Below are 13850 nucleotides of genomic sequence, written 5' to 3' on the forward strand. Positions count from 1 at the left end.
GTAGGTTGAGTGGTTTCCTGTTTGAGTGTCACCTAGAGGTGTCCAGGCACCAGAGATTTTCCAGCTGCATTCAAATTGGCAGGGAAGCTTGTTTAAAATGTGTAATCCTGGGCCCCACCCTAGAGGTTCTTACTCACCAGGTGAGTAAGAGGAGCCAGGATTCTGAATTCAGTCTCAGCAGATGTGACGTTGGTTGTGCAGGAGGTGCCCTGTGGGTTACACATGCCCTGTGGGTTACACAGGCCAGGAGTGGGAGCACAAGGGTGTGTCTGTGTTCTCCAGTGTTTGGGCCAGAGTGTGGACTCAAGATCACCTAGGTAGGTGAATATGGAAGAGTTTGCTGTGTCTGAGATCATTTACTGTAAAGATTCACCTACTCTAAGGACATGGTATTGAGACACAGCCTTAGGGCCGGGTAGATAGAGCTGGAATTTGCAGAGCGACCAAACCCACAGGTGCTTAGCTTTTGGGTGATGGCATGACAGTGGTTTTTTTCTCTATGTGGCTCTTGTTTTAGGTGGGGCTTAGTATTTCTCTTTGCACATACATCTGCCTCTCCTTTGGCCTCCACTTCTCCTTTGTGATGGCTTTGTGCACATGCATCCCTTTAACTTTTCCTAAAATGCATTTGTAGAACTCATCTTGATGTAAATTACCGTGCGCGGGGATTTGTACACAGCGATCAAGCCTGAGCACATTTTGCTCCAATCTCCCGTGTATGGGAGGTTCTTTTTTTTTTTTTTTAGGATTTTATTTATTCATGAGAGACACACAGAGAGAGGCAGAGACATAGACAGAGGGAGAGGCAGGCTCCCCACAGGGAGCTCAATGCAGGACTTAATCCCTGGACTGGGATCACGCCCTGATGAAGGCAGATGCTCAACTGCTGAGTCACCCAGGTGTCCCACATATGGGAGGTTCTTACTTTGATTTTGTGGCTGCTGGCAGTGAAGTTACGCTCAGACATAAGATTAGGGGGCCTCTATGCCTCTATAGTGTGTTGTCAGAGTCAAGATAGGTGATTAAGATGTAAGGTTGAGTCTGTGTCTCAGAGCAAACCATTGTGGTGGTCCTTCATTTAGATCTGGTTTGAGTCTGGAGCTTCTTTATCAAAGTGCACCACCCTCCCCGTGTTCCCTGCCCAAGGTCCCAGGTAACAGATGTCCTGGCCCAGCTACGCCCTATATGCTCCTGCTCTCATGTGCTCTCAGCTTTCCAAAACTTTGCTCTCTGGGCTCCAACTCCAACGTATATTTTTGTAACGTTTGCTTTCATGCGTTGACTTGGTTATGTGGCTAAAACCAAACCTACTTTTTCCAGTCTCTTCTAGAATGAGACTCGAGAATTTCAGACTTTGCATGTGACTCGTTTTCTATGAAGAACAGATGGCAGGTTTAATTTTGTAGAAAGAAAATTAGAAACCAGTGAAATCTTACGTGATTTCGCATTAGTACCCAAACCAAATATATTGAAAAGCATTTAGAGCTGTTCCTAGTTACAGATCTACTGGTGGCCATGAGAAATTCTCAGGGCTTTCTCTAACAAGGACTACCACCAACTCCTGGTTTACTTTTCTGTGCCTCCCACCCCCCACAGTCTGTTCTGAATCTTTCTTCATTTAATCTATTTATTTTTATTTATTGAGAAAGCAGTAGTGTAACCATCATTGGACTTTTTTTTTTTTAATTACAAGAAAATCCACCCTGGGTCCAGCTTCAGTAACATATCGCATGTTTTCATTTTTCCATAGCCCCTTCCAGGTTTTGTTTAGCATATATGCCTACAGAATCTTTACATAATTATAATCAGGGTATAGTTACAAGTTTGTCTTTGGCATTTTTCACTTAATATTATACTACAGGACTCCATGTTGCTCTGTATTGCTCATGGTTTTGATGTTTCACTGAGTCTATCAAGCCCTGGTTTGTTCTACTGTCCTTCTATTTTGGTCATACGTATTCATCCCCTTAACAACATTATGATGAAATAAGGCGGCCACAGCTGCCCGGATTTTTGCTTCCTCTACTCCTCTCGGAGCTCACACACTGTCCCTGTGAACCTCCTATTCTCTCAGCCCATCCTGTTTGAGGGAGACCTTGGTTCTCTGGTTATGCAGACTGTGGTCAACTGTCATCTCCCTGAATCCTGGAGCCCTGGACTCCCCTCAACCCGAGGCTTATGCCAAGTCTGGACCACTTTGGTCATCCCAAGCGCTGCTTTCTCTCCTACAAATCTTGTGCCAAAGGCAGACCCAGCTACCTTCCCATTAACTTGGTTACCACCCTTGACATTATAATGTTTGTAATCATTTAGATATCATTTAGGATTCTTCACTGCAAGCAACAGAATTTACTGAAACTAGCCTGGGAAGCAGGTGGGCACTGAGGCATGCCAGAGAGCAAAAGAAATGGTCTCACAGCATAAGCAGTGGGGTCAGGATGAAAGACTCAAAGCCATTTGTGGTCTCTTGGCCCCTTTACTGGGTATTCAAATTTCAGGGAGGGAACGTCTGATTGGCCCACATTGCTTACCTTGGCTTCTGCTGTCAGGGTCTCTGAATACATTCCCACCACAATTCATCCAGTGTGGAGGGGTGATTTCCTAAAGGACCCAAGGAAAGGGAAATGACTGCCAGGCTGCCCTACACACATGTATTACTGTTGATATACATTTACACAAAAATCCCTGCCCAATATTAACTTCCGTACAACTGATCCCAAAGTGTTGTTAGTTATAGCGTCCAGCTCCAAACCCAAAGTCTTTGGGGGATTTCAGTTCTCCCTCTGGTTCTGCTACCCCCTCTTCTTATGCGTGGCCCAAGTTGAGTTAAATAGGAATGTAACCACCCTATTTCCCTCACTTCTCTGAATGCCTTCCCTTTTTTCTGCTCCCTGGCTCATGCCCCAGTATTGACTATTTAGAGAAGCACCATAATATCAAATGGTCACTTTTAAATGAGGAAGGGATGATATGAGAAGATCTGAAAGATTTTATCCAAAATACACATTTCTCCCTTGACCCCTGCCTCACTCACATTGTAATCTCTGGGGAAGGGATATGGGATGCCACGTGTACTCTGAAAAGCTCTTTTAGTTCTGTTATCTTCCCCCTACCTCCACCCTGCCCCATCCCTTAGAATCTCCAGTGGAATGGAGCAAACACCAGTTAGGTTGGAGGGTTGGGTCTGCTTCTTACACATTATAAAACTTCGACGAGTGCTATAAGTTCTTCCAAAGGAGGGATGAATGGCGGTCAACCATGCCCTGGCTGGGTGACTGGGAATGTGCTAGATGCTTTACTTCTCACGTTTCATCTACCAAACAACATTGTCAGATCTGCATTACTTCATCTCTCGAATGTATTTTCAAAGCCCATGCTTCATCCACTAGGGCGCTCTGTACCTCAACGACCACATCTGTATAATGGAAATAAAAATCCCTGAAATGAATCTTGTATCAGATTGGAGCTTCATTCAAGCGGTTCAGGCAGATAAAGGATATTTTGCTCTTCCTATTACCTCTTCTTTCTGTAAGCCCCCAGTTTATCTCTCCCCTTCTTTCCCTGGCAGGTCTTACCTCTTTTATACAAGGCTGAGGCCATCCGATATGGGCTGTAACACCCACTCCTTTCCTTACAGCAGAATATGGCTTTCTGTCCGGAAGATCAAGTGTCAACTGTTGTTTACATTTCAATCTAATACTTAAAGAGAGATATCTGTAAATATGTTTATTCTTCATATACTTTTTCTACCTCTTGTTTGTTTTTTGTTTTTTTTTTGTTTTTTTTTTTTGCTAATATAGAGAGCTGTCACTTTAACACATGTAAATCAACCTCATTCTAGCAGATACATTGCATTTTGTTGTTTGGATGGATCAGATTTCATTTAGCCAGGTTCCTCTGAATGGATATTTTAGGTGGTCTCCAGATTTTTTTGGTTTTACTTTTTACAACAAATGATGCAATAAAAGTCATTATATGTACAACCTCACACACAGATTTTGAGTAAATCCATAGGGTGAACCCCTAGAAGCAGAGCCACTGGGCTCAAGGGTATGTGCATTTAAAATCGTGATACGTGTTGCAAAGTGCCCTCCCAAGAGGTTGCCTGGATTTAGACTCCCATCAGCAGTGAACGTTCTTGTCACATCAGTGTTGTCAAACTTGATATTCTCTGCCAATCTAATGGGTATGAAATGGAATTCTGTTGTTTAATTTTGCATTTGCTTGATCATATGTGATGTTCAGTTTCCATACGTTGTATTTATTTCCCTGTTGTGTTGGTCAGCCCAGGCTGCTATGACAAAATGCCACTGCCCAGGGGGCTTAAACACCAGGCATTTATCTGTCACTGCACTGGAGGCTGAGAAGTCTGGAATCAAGATTTGGTTGCTCACAAAGGCTCTCTTTCAGCCTCGCAGACACTGGCTTCTCACTATGTCTTCAGGTGGTAGAGAGAGAGAGAGAGATTCCTGGTCTTTCTCCCTCTTCTTGTAAGGACATGAATCCCATCATGGAGTCTCACCCACATGGCATCATCTAAACCCAAGGAACTCCTGAGGCTCTACCTCCAAATACCATTGCATTGGAGGGCAGGGCTTCAACATTTGAATTTTGCAAGGGATACAAACATTCAGTCCCTGCTGACTATAAACCCTCTCATGCCCTTTGTCCCTATTTCCATTGGGTTGTTTGAGTTTTTCTGATTGATGGGTTAGAAATCTTTGGAAGGGATGAGGAACAGTTTAGGGTGCTTTTTTAGAAGTGTCTTAGATTTTCTACTTCGGTCTTTTTTTTTTTTTAAGATTTTATTTATTTATTCATTAGAGACACAGAGAGAGAGAGGCAGAGACACAGGCAGAGGGAGAAGCAGACTCCCCGCGGAGAGCCTGATGCGGGATTTGATCCCAGGACCTTGGGATCACGACTCGAGTCAAAGGCAGACGCTCAACTGCTGAGCCACCAGGCGTCCCTCAGCTTCGGTCTTAACAGGACATGTGTATATTGGGGAAGGAGCAATGTGCTGGCAGGTGACAAGGTTTTAAGGTTCTAGTCTTTCTTTGGTTTTGTCCAATCATGATTTAGTCTTTGGTTTTGATGCTTGTCACTAAGAGGTCCTGCTAGTTAGTCATGATTTGGGGAATGTTGTATCTCAGGAGACGTGAAAGTGTCCCCACCATGCCTCCCAGAAAACTCCTTGACTGTCAGAAAACAAGGGGGGAGTGGGTCACCAGGAGGGTGAGGGAGGAGCGGGAGGAGGATGGGGGTTTGATGCATCCAGGAGGCCCACATCCAAAGCCCCCCTCCCTTTTTTCTGTTTTTTCTTCCTTTCTTTCTCTTTCTTTGCATTTTCCCTCCCTTCCCCTCGCCCTTTTCTTTTGTTTCTGGCTGCGTACTATAAAAATACAATGTTGGAGCTTGTGGTTGGACTCCTACCATGGGGACTGAGATGGAATTTCAAGTCGCTCACCATAATTCAACTATAAATTAGAGAATTCTTATGAATAGAATAGGATGGAATGTGGTTTCATGTTTTCTTCCCCCAGGGACCCTGCCCGATTTGGCAATAGGAAGCTAAATTAAGGGTGGGATTAGCTCTAGGAAGTGGAGTTTTAGTAGAGCCGCATGTCTAATCCAAATGCTAGCGACGGTGCCTTCCTTATCTGTGTCAATGACAAATCAGAAGATCCTGGATAACTGAGATCCCCCGATGTGCCAGACACGTACTTCTGCCTTTGTTTGTTTATCCCAATGATCCTTCTAGAACTATCAACGTAGATTTATTTTGACTCATTTTACTCTTCTATTCTCCACCAAAAACAGGGAGGCAGCATGATGCAGGGGGGCAAAAAAAGAAGGCTGGACTAGGAGTCAGCAGGCTTCAATGTCAGTCCTGTCGGCCTCCTACCAGCTGGATCCTGGGCAAGTCACGCAGCCTCTAGAGGCCCCAGTTCTTTCCTGTAGAAGGGACAAAATAACACCAACCTCTCAGGGTGAATGAGGGGCCCTGTCAAGTGTACCATGGAGCTGATGGTTCCTGTGCTATAGAGCCAGTACCTAAGTGAGGCATTTGCACAAGGCCAGACCCAGAGAAGGTGCTCGGCAAACACCTGTCCCCTTTCCTCCTTGTCCTCAAAGTACTAAACACTATATTAGTTTCCCTGGGCTGTTGTAACAAATGATCATAAACTTAATGGCTTAAAACAACAAAAATTCATTCCTCATGGTTCTGGAGGCCAGAAGTTCAATATCAAGGTGTGACTAGGGCTATACTCCTTCTAGTTACTAGGGGGACATCCTTCCTGCTTCTTCCAGCTTCTGGAGGCTTCCTGCGTTGCTGCTCATGGCTGTATCTCTCCAGTCTGCTCCGGTGGTCACACGGCCTTCTCCTCTCTGTGTTTTCTCTTCTGTGTCTTATAAGAACATTTGTCATTGGATTTAGGGAAACCTACAATGGAAAATCCAGGAGGTTCCCATCTCAAGATCCTTAATCACATGTGGAATGACCCTTTTTCCAAATGAGGTCGTATTCATAAATTCTTGGGATTAGGGCAGGGACATACCTTATAGGGAGGGCCATCATTCAACTCACAACACACACTTTAGGGATTACTTTCTCTCTTTTTTTTTTTTTCCCCAAGATTTTATTTATTTATTCATGAGAGACACAGGCAGAGGGAGAAGCAGGCTCCACACAGGGAGCCTGATTCAGGACTCGATCCCAAGACCCGGATCATGACCTGAGCTGAACGCAGACGCTCAACCACTGAGCCACCCAGGTGCCTATATATTACTTTCTATATCAACCCTGTGGCCTGATGAAGCACATTTTTTCACAACTACTTCAGTGAATCCATGATCAGCTTGATATTTAAAAGTCAGGACAGGGGTGCGTGGGTGGCTCAGTTGGTTAAGCATCTGCCTTCAGCTCTGGTCATGATCTCAGGGTCCTGAGATGGAGCCCCACATCCTGCTCAGCAGGGAGTCTACTTCTACCTCTCCCTCTGCATCCCCCCCCCACCATGCTCTCTTTCTCCAATACAAATAAACAAATAACCAAGACATGTAAGAGAGGGAAGAAAGAACAAAAGCTTTTGTTTTGTTTGTATTTATAAGCAGGTAAAAAGCTTTCTCTCCTGGGTCCCTGATTAGTATTGATGAGTTGAAAGTATTGGCTATTCATGCCCCCATCCCCCTGCTGCTGCTCACATACTGGCCATTAAGGAACTGGAGGCTCCTGTCCCAGGACCATCTGTCTTGCCCTTGCTCTGACCCCATCTCCCGCTGGCTCCACCCCACGGTACCTCCAACCTTCTGCCTTGGCTCTCTGAGTGAACATGGCTCCCAAAGGCTGGCTGTCTGACATCCAGCTCTGGGCTTAACCCTCTGGTTAGATGTTTATTTGCTCCCTGGGTTCCCTCAGCATCACCTCATCCTGCCTTAGCTGCTCCCTGAACCTTCAGGAACTCAACTTAAGCTACAGAGGTCATCCACAGAGCACTCTGCACTGGAATGTAGTCAAAGGAAAATGGCCTCAATTAAACCAGCCCCATGGATTCAGGGTGACTGATTAGCCTGGAGGCAAGGCCTCTAACCTCAGCCTGAGCCCGCACTTTTAGTGACCACAGTGCCAGCTACAGCAGTGACCAACGCTGCCTGAGCACTTACTGCAGGCACGTCAAGTGGGTTTCTTCGTCGAATCCTTACATCCCTCCTCTGAGGGAATCTTTAGGTCCACTCTCAATTCCACGTGGTGTGTGTGAAGGAGCTCTGCCTTCTTGGATTTGTTCCACACAAAGGGGAGGACGATCCCTGGACCTTCTTACAGTGCAGCAGTACTGTGGGGACAGAGAACCCAACCATGAAAAGTCTTTGAGCTTTGGGCCAAAAAATGCTGTCAAAAACCAAGAGCTAAAAAAAAAAAAAAAAGAAAGAAAGAAAAAAAGAAAAAAGGCCAAGTTAATCATGGCTTTTTGTGCTTCAGATGGAAGTGTGAGGTTCACTGAAAACCTCACGTTCTAAGGAAAGTCATAGTGTTGGTCAGTGTCCCACAGGTAAGGAGGACATTCCAGGAGAAGGATCCAGAAACACAAGGGCAGCTGCCTGCCAGGGGAGAGCAGGGAGTGCTGGGGCTGTGGGCCTGGGAATTGGGTAGACTTGATTTTAAGTCCTGCTGCGGGAGCATGACCGGAGCAGGCCACGCTTTTCGAGCCTCAGTTGGGAAACCTCACCTTGGAGAGTAGTCACCAGGGCCACAGTGAAGTCTGGAGATTACACGTGTTACCTGGTACTGAGTGGGTACCTGACTATTGTTCTGATTCCTCCTCCTAGGCCTTGTTAATCCCCCCACCCCCAGCCAGGGGAGCCAGCCTCCCTAGGAGACTCCACACCCCCCAATCCAGTCCTAGCTGCATAGCGCTCTTCTGCTGGGTGCAGGCCATGGGTGTGCCTCTGGGGTGCTTTTCTCCTGGTCCTCAGGGCGGCCCTCAGCAAGGGGTGTAGCTGGTGCTCAGAGGGTGTCTGTGTAATGAAGAAACACTGCCTATCCCCCCCCGCCCCCCCTCCAGCGCCAAGTCTGCCATAGTCGTTCTCCATGAAATGACCCGTTATACGAATAGGAGCGTAGGATCACTCTCTAGGTAGGACTTTAAGAGTTCCTGACAGTTCTCACTTCTTCTGATTGACCATGGAAGCAGGAAAAATCATGATGGTTCCTAACAAGTGTGTATTGAGTGCCAGGCTCCTTGCTCACACGTGTGACCTGACTTAAATTCCTTACGTCCCTGGGAGCCAGGCCCCATCCTCCTTCAGGGCACTGAGGCTCAGAGAGGTTCAGAAACATCCCAGAGACAATGCTAGATGTGGTGGCAGGGGTGTGGCTTCAGGGCCCGGCCTCTAAACTGGGGTGTGTCCCTGAGTGTGCGGGGGAGTCTGGGCCTCACGGCCTCCCCTGCAGCTTAGGGGAGTCCAGGCCCTGCGGCCTGATGCCCAGGACCTATGTAGGAGGTGAAGGGGGCCTCCTGCGGGGTATGGGCTCAGGGCACCACTGGAGCTCTCCAAGGCCACCGCTGTAGGGGGACAGCTGCGACCCTTGAGCCCTTTGATCTTTGTGTGCCCCTCCCCCTGTTAGAAAAGTCAAAGTTCTGTTTCCTGAGCGTGTGGAAAGGTATAAAGACGAGTGTCATCCAGGCTGGATTATATTCCTGTCGTCTATTATTTTATTTTATTTTATTTATTATTTTTTAAATTTTATTTTATTTTTTAATGTTTTTAATTTTCTTATTTTACTTATTTTATTTTTTATTTTTTATTTATTTTATTTTTTATTTCCTATTTATTTTAGTTTATTATTGTTTTAATTTTATTTATTTATTTTTTATATTTTTATTTAATTTAATTTATTTTATTTTTATTTCATATTTATTTTATTTTTATATTTTTAATTTTCTTATTTTATTTTATTTTATTTTAATTTCATATTCATTTTATTTATTTAATTTTTTATTTATTTAATTTTATTTTATATTTATTTTTTAAATTTTATTTAATTTTTAATTTTTTATATTTTTAATTTTCTTATTTTATATTCATTCTATTTATTTTATTTATTTTATATTTATCTTATTTATTTAATTTTATTTCTTATTTAATTTTATTTATTTAATTAATTTATTTTTAACTTAATTTTTGTGTATACTTTCTAACTGGAGTGGGATTGGCCTTTCTTCTGGTTAGGCTGACCCTGTGCCTGCCAGCCCGGGAGCTGGAGCATGGAGCGGGAGCGGGTGTGGGGAGCGGGAGGGGGAGCGGGAACGGGGAGCGGGTGCGGGGAGCGGGAGCGGGGAGCAGGAGGGGGAGGGGGAGCTGGAGCTAGGAGCGGGTGCGGGGAGCGGGAGGGGGGAGCGGGAGGGGGAGCGGGTGCGGGGAGCGGGAGCGGGGAGCAGGAGGGGGAGCTGGAGCGAGGAGCGGGTGCGGGGAACGGAAGGGGGAGCTGGATCGGGGAGCGGGTGTGGGGAGCGGGAGGGGGAGCGGGTGCGGGGAGCGGGAGGGGGAGCGGGGAGCGGGTGCGGGGAGCGGAATGAGGAGCTGGAGCGGGTGCGGGGGAGCGGGAGCCGGTGCGGGGAGCGGGTGCGGAGAGCGGAAGGGGGAGCTGGAGCGGGTGCGGGGAGCGGGAGGGGGAGTGGGAGCGGGAGCAGGGAGCGGTGCAGGGAGCGGGGAGCGGGAGCGGGGAGCGGGTGCGGGGAGCGGGAGGGGGAGCGGGTGCGGGGAGCTGGAGCGGGTGCGGGGAGCGGGAGCGGGAGGGGGAGCGTGTGTGGGGAGGAGGGGGGGGAGCGGGGAGCGGAAGGGGGAGATGGAGCGGGAGCGGGAGGGGGAGCGGGAGCGGGGAGTGGAAGGGGTAGCTGGAGCGGGTGCGGGGAGCGGGTGCGGGTGCGGGTGCGGGGAGCGGGAGGGGGAGCGGGAGCGGGTGCGGGGAGCGGGTGCGGGTGCGGGGAGCGGGAGGGGGAGCGGGAGCGGGTGTGGGGAGCGGGAGGGGAGCGGGAGCGGGAGCGGGTGCCCGCGCGCCCTAACCGGCCCCTGTCTCCGCAGGTCCCGCAGCGGACGGCGGCCCAGGGCGGCCCCGAGGACGGCGGCGGCGGCGGCGGCGGCGGCGTGTGGGGCGCCTGGGGGCCGTGGTCCGCCTGCTCCCGCAGCTGCAGCGGCGGCGTGATGGAGCAGACGCGGCCCTGCCTGCCCGGCTCGGCCCGCGCGCGGGGGGCCCTGCGACCCGGGGCGCCGCCGCGCGCCTTCGCGGGCCACGTGGTGTCGGCCGTGCGCACCTCCGTGCCGCTGCTCCGCGGCCGCGACCCCGACCCCGACCCCGACCCCGACCCCGGGGAGCCGCGCGCCCGCCCCCGCCCCCGCCCCGACCGCCTCCGCCACGGCCCCGCGCAGCGCGGCAGCCGCCACCCGCAGGCCCCCCGCGACCCCGCGGCGGACAGGAGGTACGCGCCCCGCCCCGGGACCCCGCCCCCGCCCCTGGCACCCCCCCCCCCGCCCCCCCAATCCCCGGATGGACCAGAGGTGCCGCACGCTGCTCTGAGACCCTGCACCCTGCGGCGCTCTGAATGCATTGCTTTCCTGCTCGGGAGGGATTATTTTATTTTATTTTATTTTATTTTATTTTATTTTATTTTATTTTATTTTATTTTTTTATTTTATTTTATTTTATTTTATTTATTTTATTTTATTATTTTATTTTATTTTATTTTATTTTATTTTATTTATTTTATTTATTTTATTTTATTTTTTTATTTTATTTTATTTTATTTTATTTATTTTATTTTATTTTATTTTTTTATTTTATTTATTTTATTTTATTTTATTTTATATTTTATTTTATATTTTATTTTATTTTATATTTTATTTTATTTTATTTTATTTTTTTATTTTATTTTATTTTATTTTATTTATTTTATTTTATTTTATTTTATTTATTTTATTTTATTTATTTTATTTTATTTTATATTTTATTTTATTTTATTTTATTTATTTATTTTATTTTATTTTATTTATTTTATTTTATTTTATTTATTTTATTTTATTTATTTTATTTATTTTATTTTATTTATTTTATTTTATTTTTTATTACTTTATTTTATATTATTTTATTTTATCATTTTATTTTTTTTATTATTTTATTTTATATTATTTTATTTTATTATTTTATTTTATTTTATTTTTTTACATTTTTTACATTTTATTTATTTATTTTATTTATTTTTTATATCTTATTTTATTTTTTATTTTATATCTTTACATTTATTTTATTTTATTTTTTCATTTTATATTTATTTATCTTATTTTGTTTATTTTATTTATTTTATTCTTTTACATTTTTTACATTTTATTTCTTTATTTTATTTTACTTTTTATTTTTTATAAAGATTTCATTTACTTATTCACGAGAGACACACAGAGAGAGAAAGGCAGAGATGTAGGCAGAGGGAGAAGCAGGCTCCAGGCAGGGAGCCCAATGTGGGACTTGATCCTGAGACCACAGATCACGCCCTGAGCCAGGAGCAGGTGTTCAACTGCTGAGCCACACAGGCATCTTTTATTTCATTTTTTGTATATTTTTTTATTGGAGTTCGATTTGCCAGCGTATAGCATAACACCCAGTGCTCATCCCGTCAAGTGGAGTCTTAGCTCCGCGTATTTCCTTCCACCTTTTATTTTGCAGCCCTTTGGAGCATTGAGGCCACCCCCACCCCACTCTGTGTTTCGGAATAGGCTTCAAAGTGAGGCCAATTCTGAGAAGGCCCTTTGGCGTCAACCTTAGGGCAGCCCGTGGAGGCATGAAAGAGGGCGGACCCAGGGGACACCTCCTTTGGTTGGGGCCGTGCACCCTGGGTGTAAGGGGGGAAGGAAGACCCCTGAGATCCCTAGGTGCAGGTCACGTGTGTGAGCAGAGGACGCAGGATGAGGGGCCTTCCCATCTCGGACTTCTAGAGCCTCAAATCCTTGGACACTTGAATGTCTGGAGTCATCTATGTTCCCAGTTGGTTTCAGGGTTCTGTGAAGTTTTCTTGAAAGTTTCTCCTGAGAATTGGGAGGGAACACGCAGCTTTGAGCATGTGTCTAATTAGGGTCCTAGATTTTTAAGAGTCTGTTATGTAGCAGCATCTAGAATCTCAACAGTTGTTTGGGTCTCAAAGGCCTCCGGTGGCTAGGCCCGCGTGAATGTGCCAGACTTGGTGGTGCCCGTGGCAGAAGTAGCGATGTCAGGGACTTAGCCAGTATTTACCGATGACTCACCTTCATTCCCAAGTATTCGTTGAGGGCTCCTAGGCTCACGGTAGATGGCGAGAGCTTCTTTATACCAAAGCAGTAGCGACAATAAATGAACATTTACAGGAGGAACATATGCTCTCTGTGCTTCAGAAATGTATGCTTTGGTCATTAAGCCAAGTTAGTGCCCATCCCAGGCAGGGCAGGTGGGGTGAGCTATCAGGTGGGCTGCCCTGCCCCTCTTGCCCCTTGTGGTTCAGACATCAGCCTGGATGACCACCTCCCACTGTGGCTGTTGCTTCAGTGCTGCCCCTGCCAGCCCCCCAGAGGTGTAGAGGAGATGCAGCCCAGCCGCCCTCCCCCGCCCCATGCTCTTGACATGGTCAGTAGAGGTTCAGAGAGGACCATTTCACAGGGAGGGTGCTTGAGCTGAATTCCGAAGGATAAACCGAGGTTGGGCGGGAAGAAGGAGGGAAGAGCTGTGAGTTCTGAGGCCGTGTCATGGCCATGTCAGGGGGAGGGGAAAAAGAGATAAGCTGGGAGGATGTTTCTTCCTTCCTTGTATCTGACCATGACCCCATAAGAGCATAGCTCCCCATTCCTTTACCTGAAATCCTTATGGCCAGTGCATTTTAGAATTCAGAACTCAGATGTTTTAAAAGGTAACTCAAGGCCTATTTCACAGGTTACTGGCATTCCCTCTGTGGTATGGGGCAGCGTCCCATAATCAGCGGCATTATTACTTCTGCAGTGAAACATTTGGAAGTTCATATTAAGTAGGATGAAAAAGATGATAGTAGTCGTGTGTCCATTAAGGTCAGGTGTGCTGCCCAGTGAATTGTGATAGCACACCGACAAAAACACGAGGAGGAAAGGAAAGACAAAGACTTGGTTTTCAAAACTGCCCGTTGGAGATTTGCAGATTTTAAGAACTAAGGTCTGCTGCTGAATGCCGGTTGTGTACCAGGCACTGTTCTCGTCACGTTACCCTGACAACACTGTGAGACAAGGCTAATATCATCCTCATTTTAAAAGTGAGAAGAAGAAGGCTTAGAGAAGTGGAGAAACTTGCCCAGAGCGACAGA

At 46.5% G+C, this 13850-nt stretch overlaps 1 protein-coding gene across 2 annotated transcripts in view; it reads left to right on the forward strand.

Moving 5' to 3' along the window:
* Positions 1–13850, forward strand: part of THSD4 (thrombospondin type 1 domain containing 4) — a 564963-nt gene that overhangs the window by 71029 nt on the left and 480084 nt on the right. For both annotated transcript variants that reach the window (XM_025472293.3, XM_049104441.1), the window contains exon 4: positions 10585–10979. In XM_025472293.3, coding sequence (XP_025328078.1) covers positions 10585–10979 — 395 coding nt within the window. The remainder of the gene's footprint in view (positions 1–10584; positions 10980–13850) is intronic.

This window comes from Canis lupus, chromosome 30 (genome assembly GCF_003254725.2).
Source record: "Canis lupus dingo isolate Sandy chromosome 30, ASM325472v2, whole genome shotgun sequence".
NCBI classification, from domain to species: domain Eukaryota; kingdom Metazoa; phylum Chordata; class Mammalia; order Carnivora; family Canidae; genus Canis; species Canis lupus.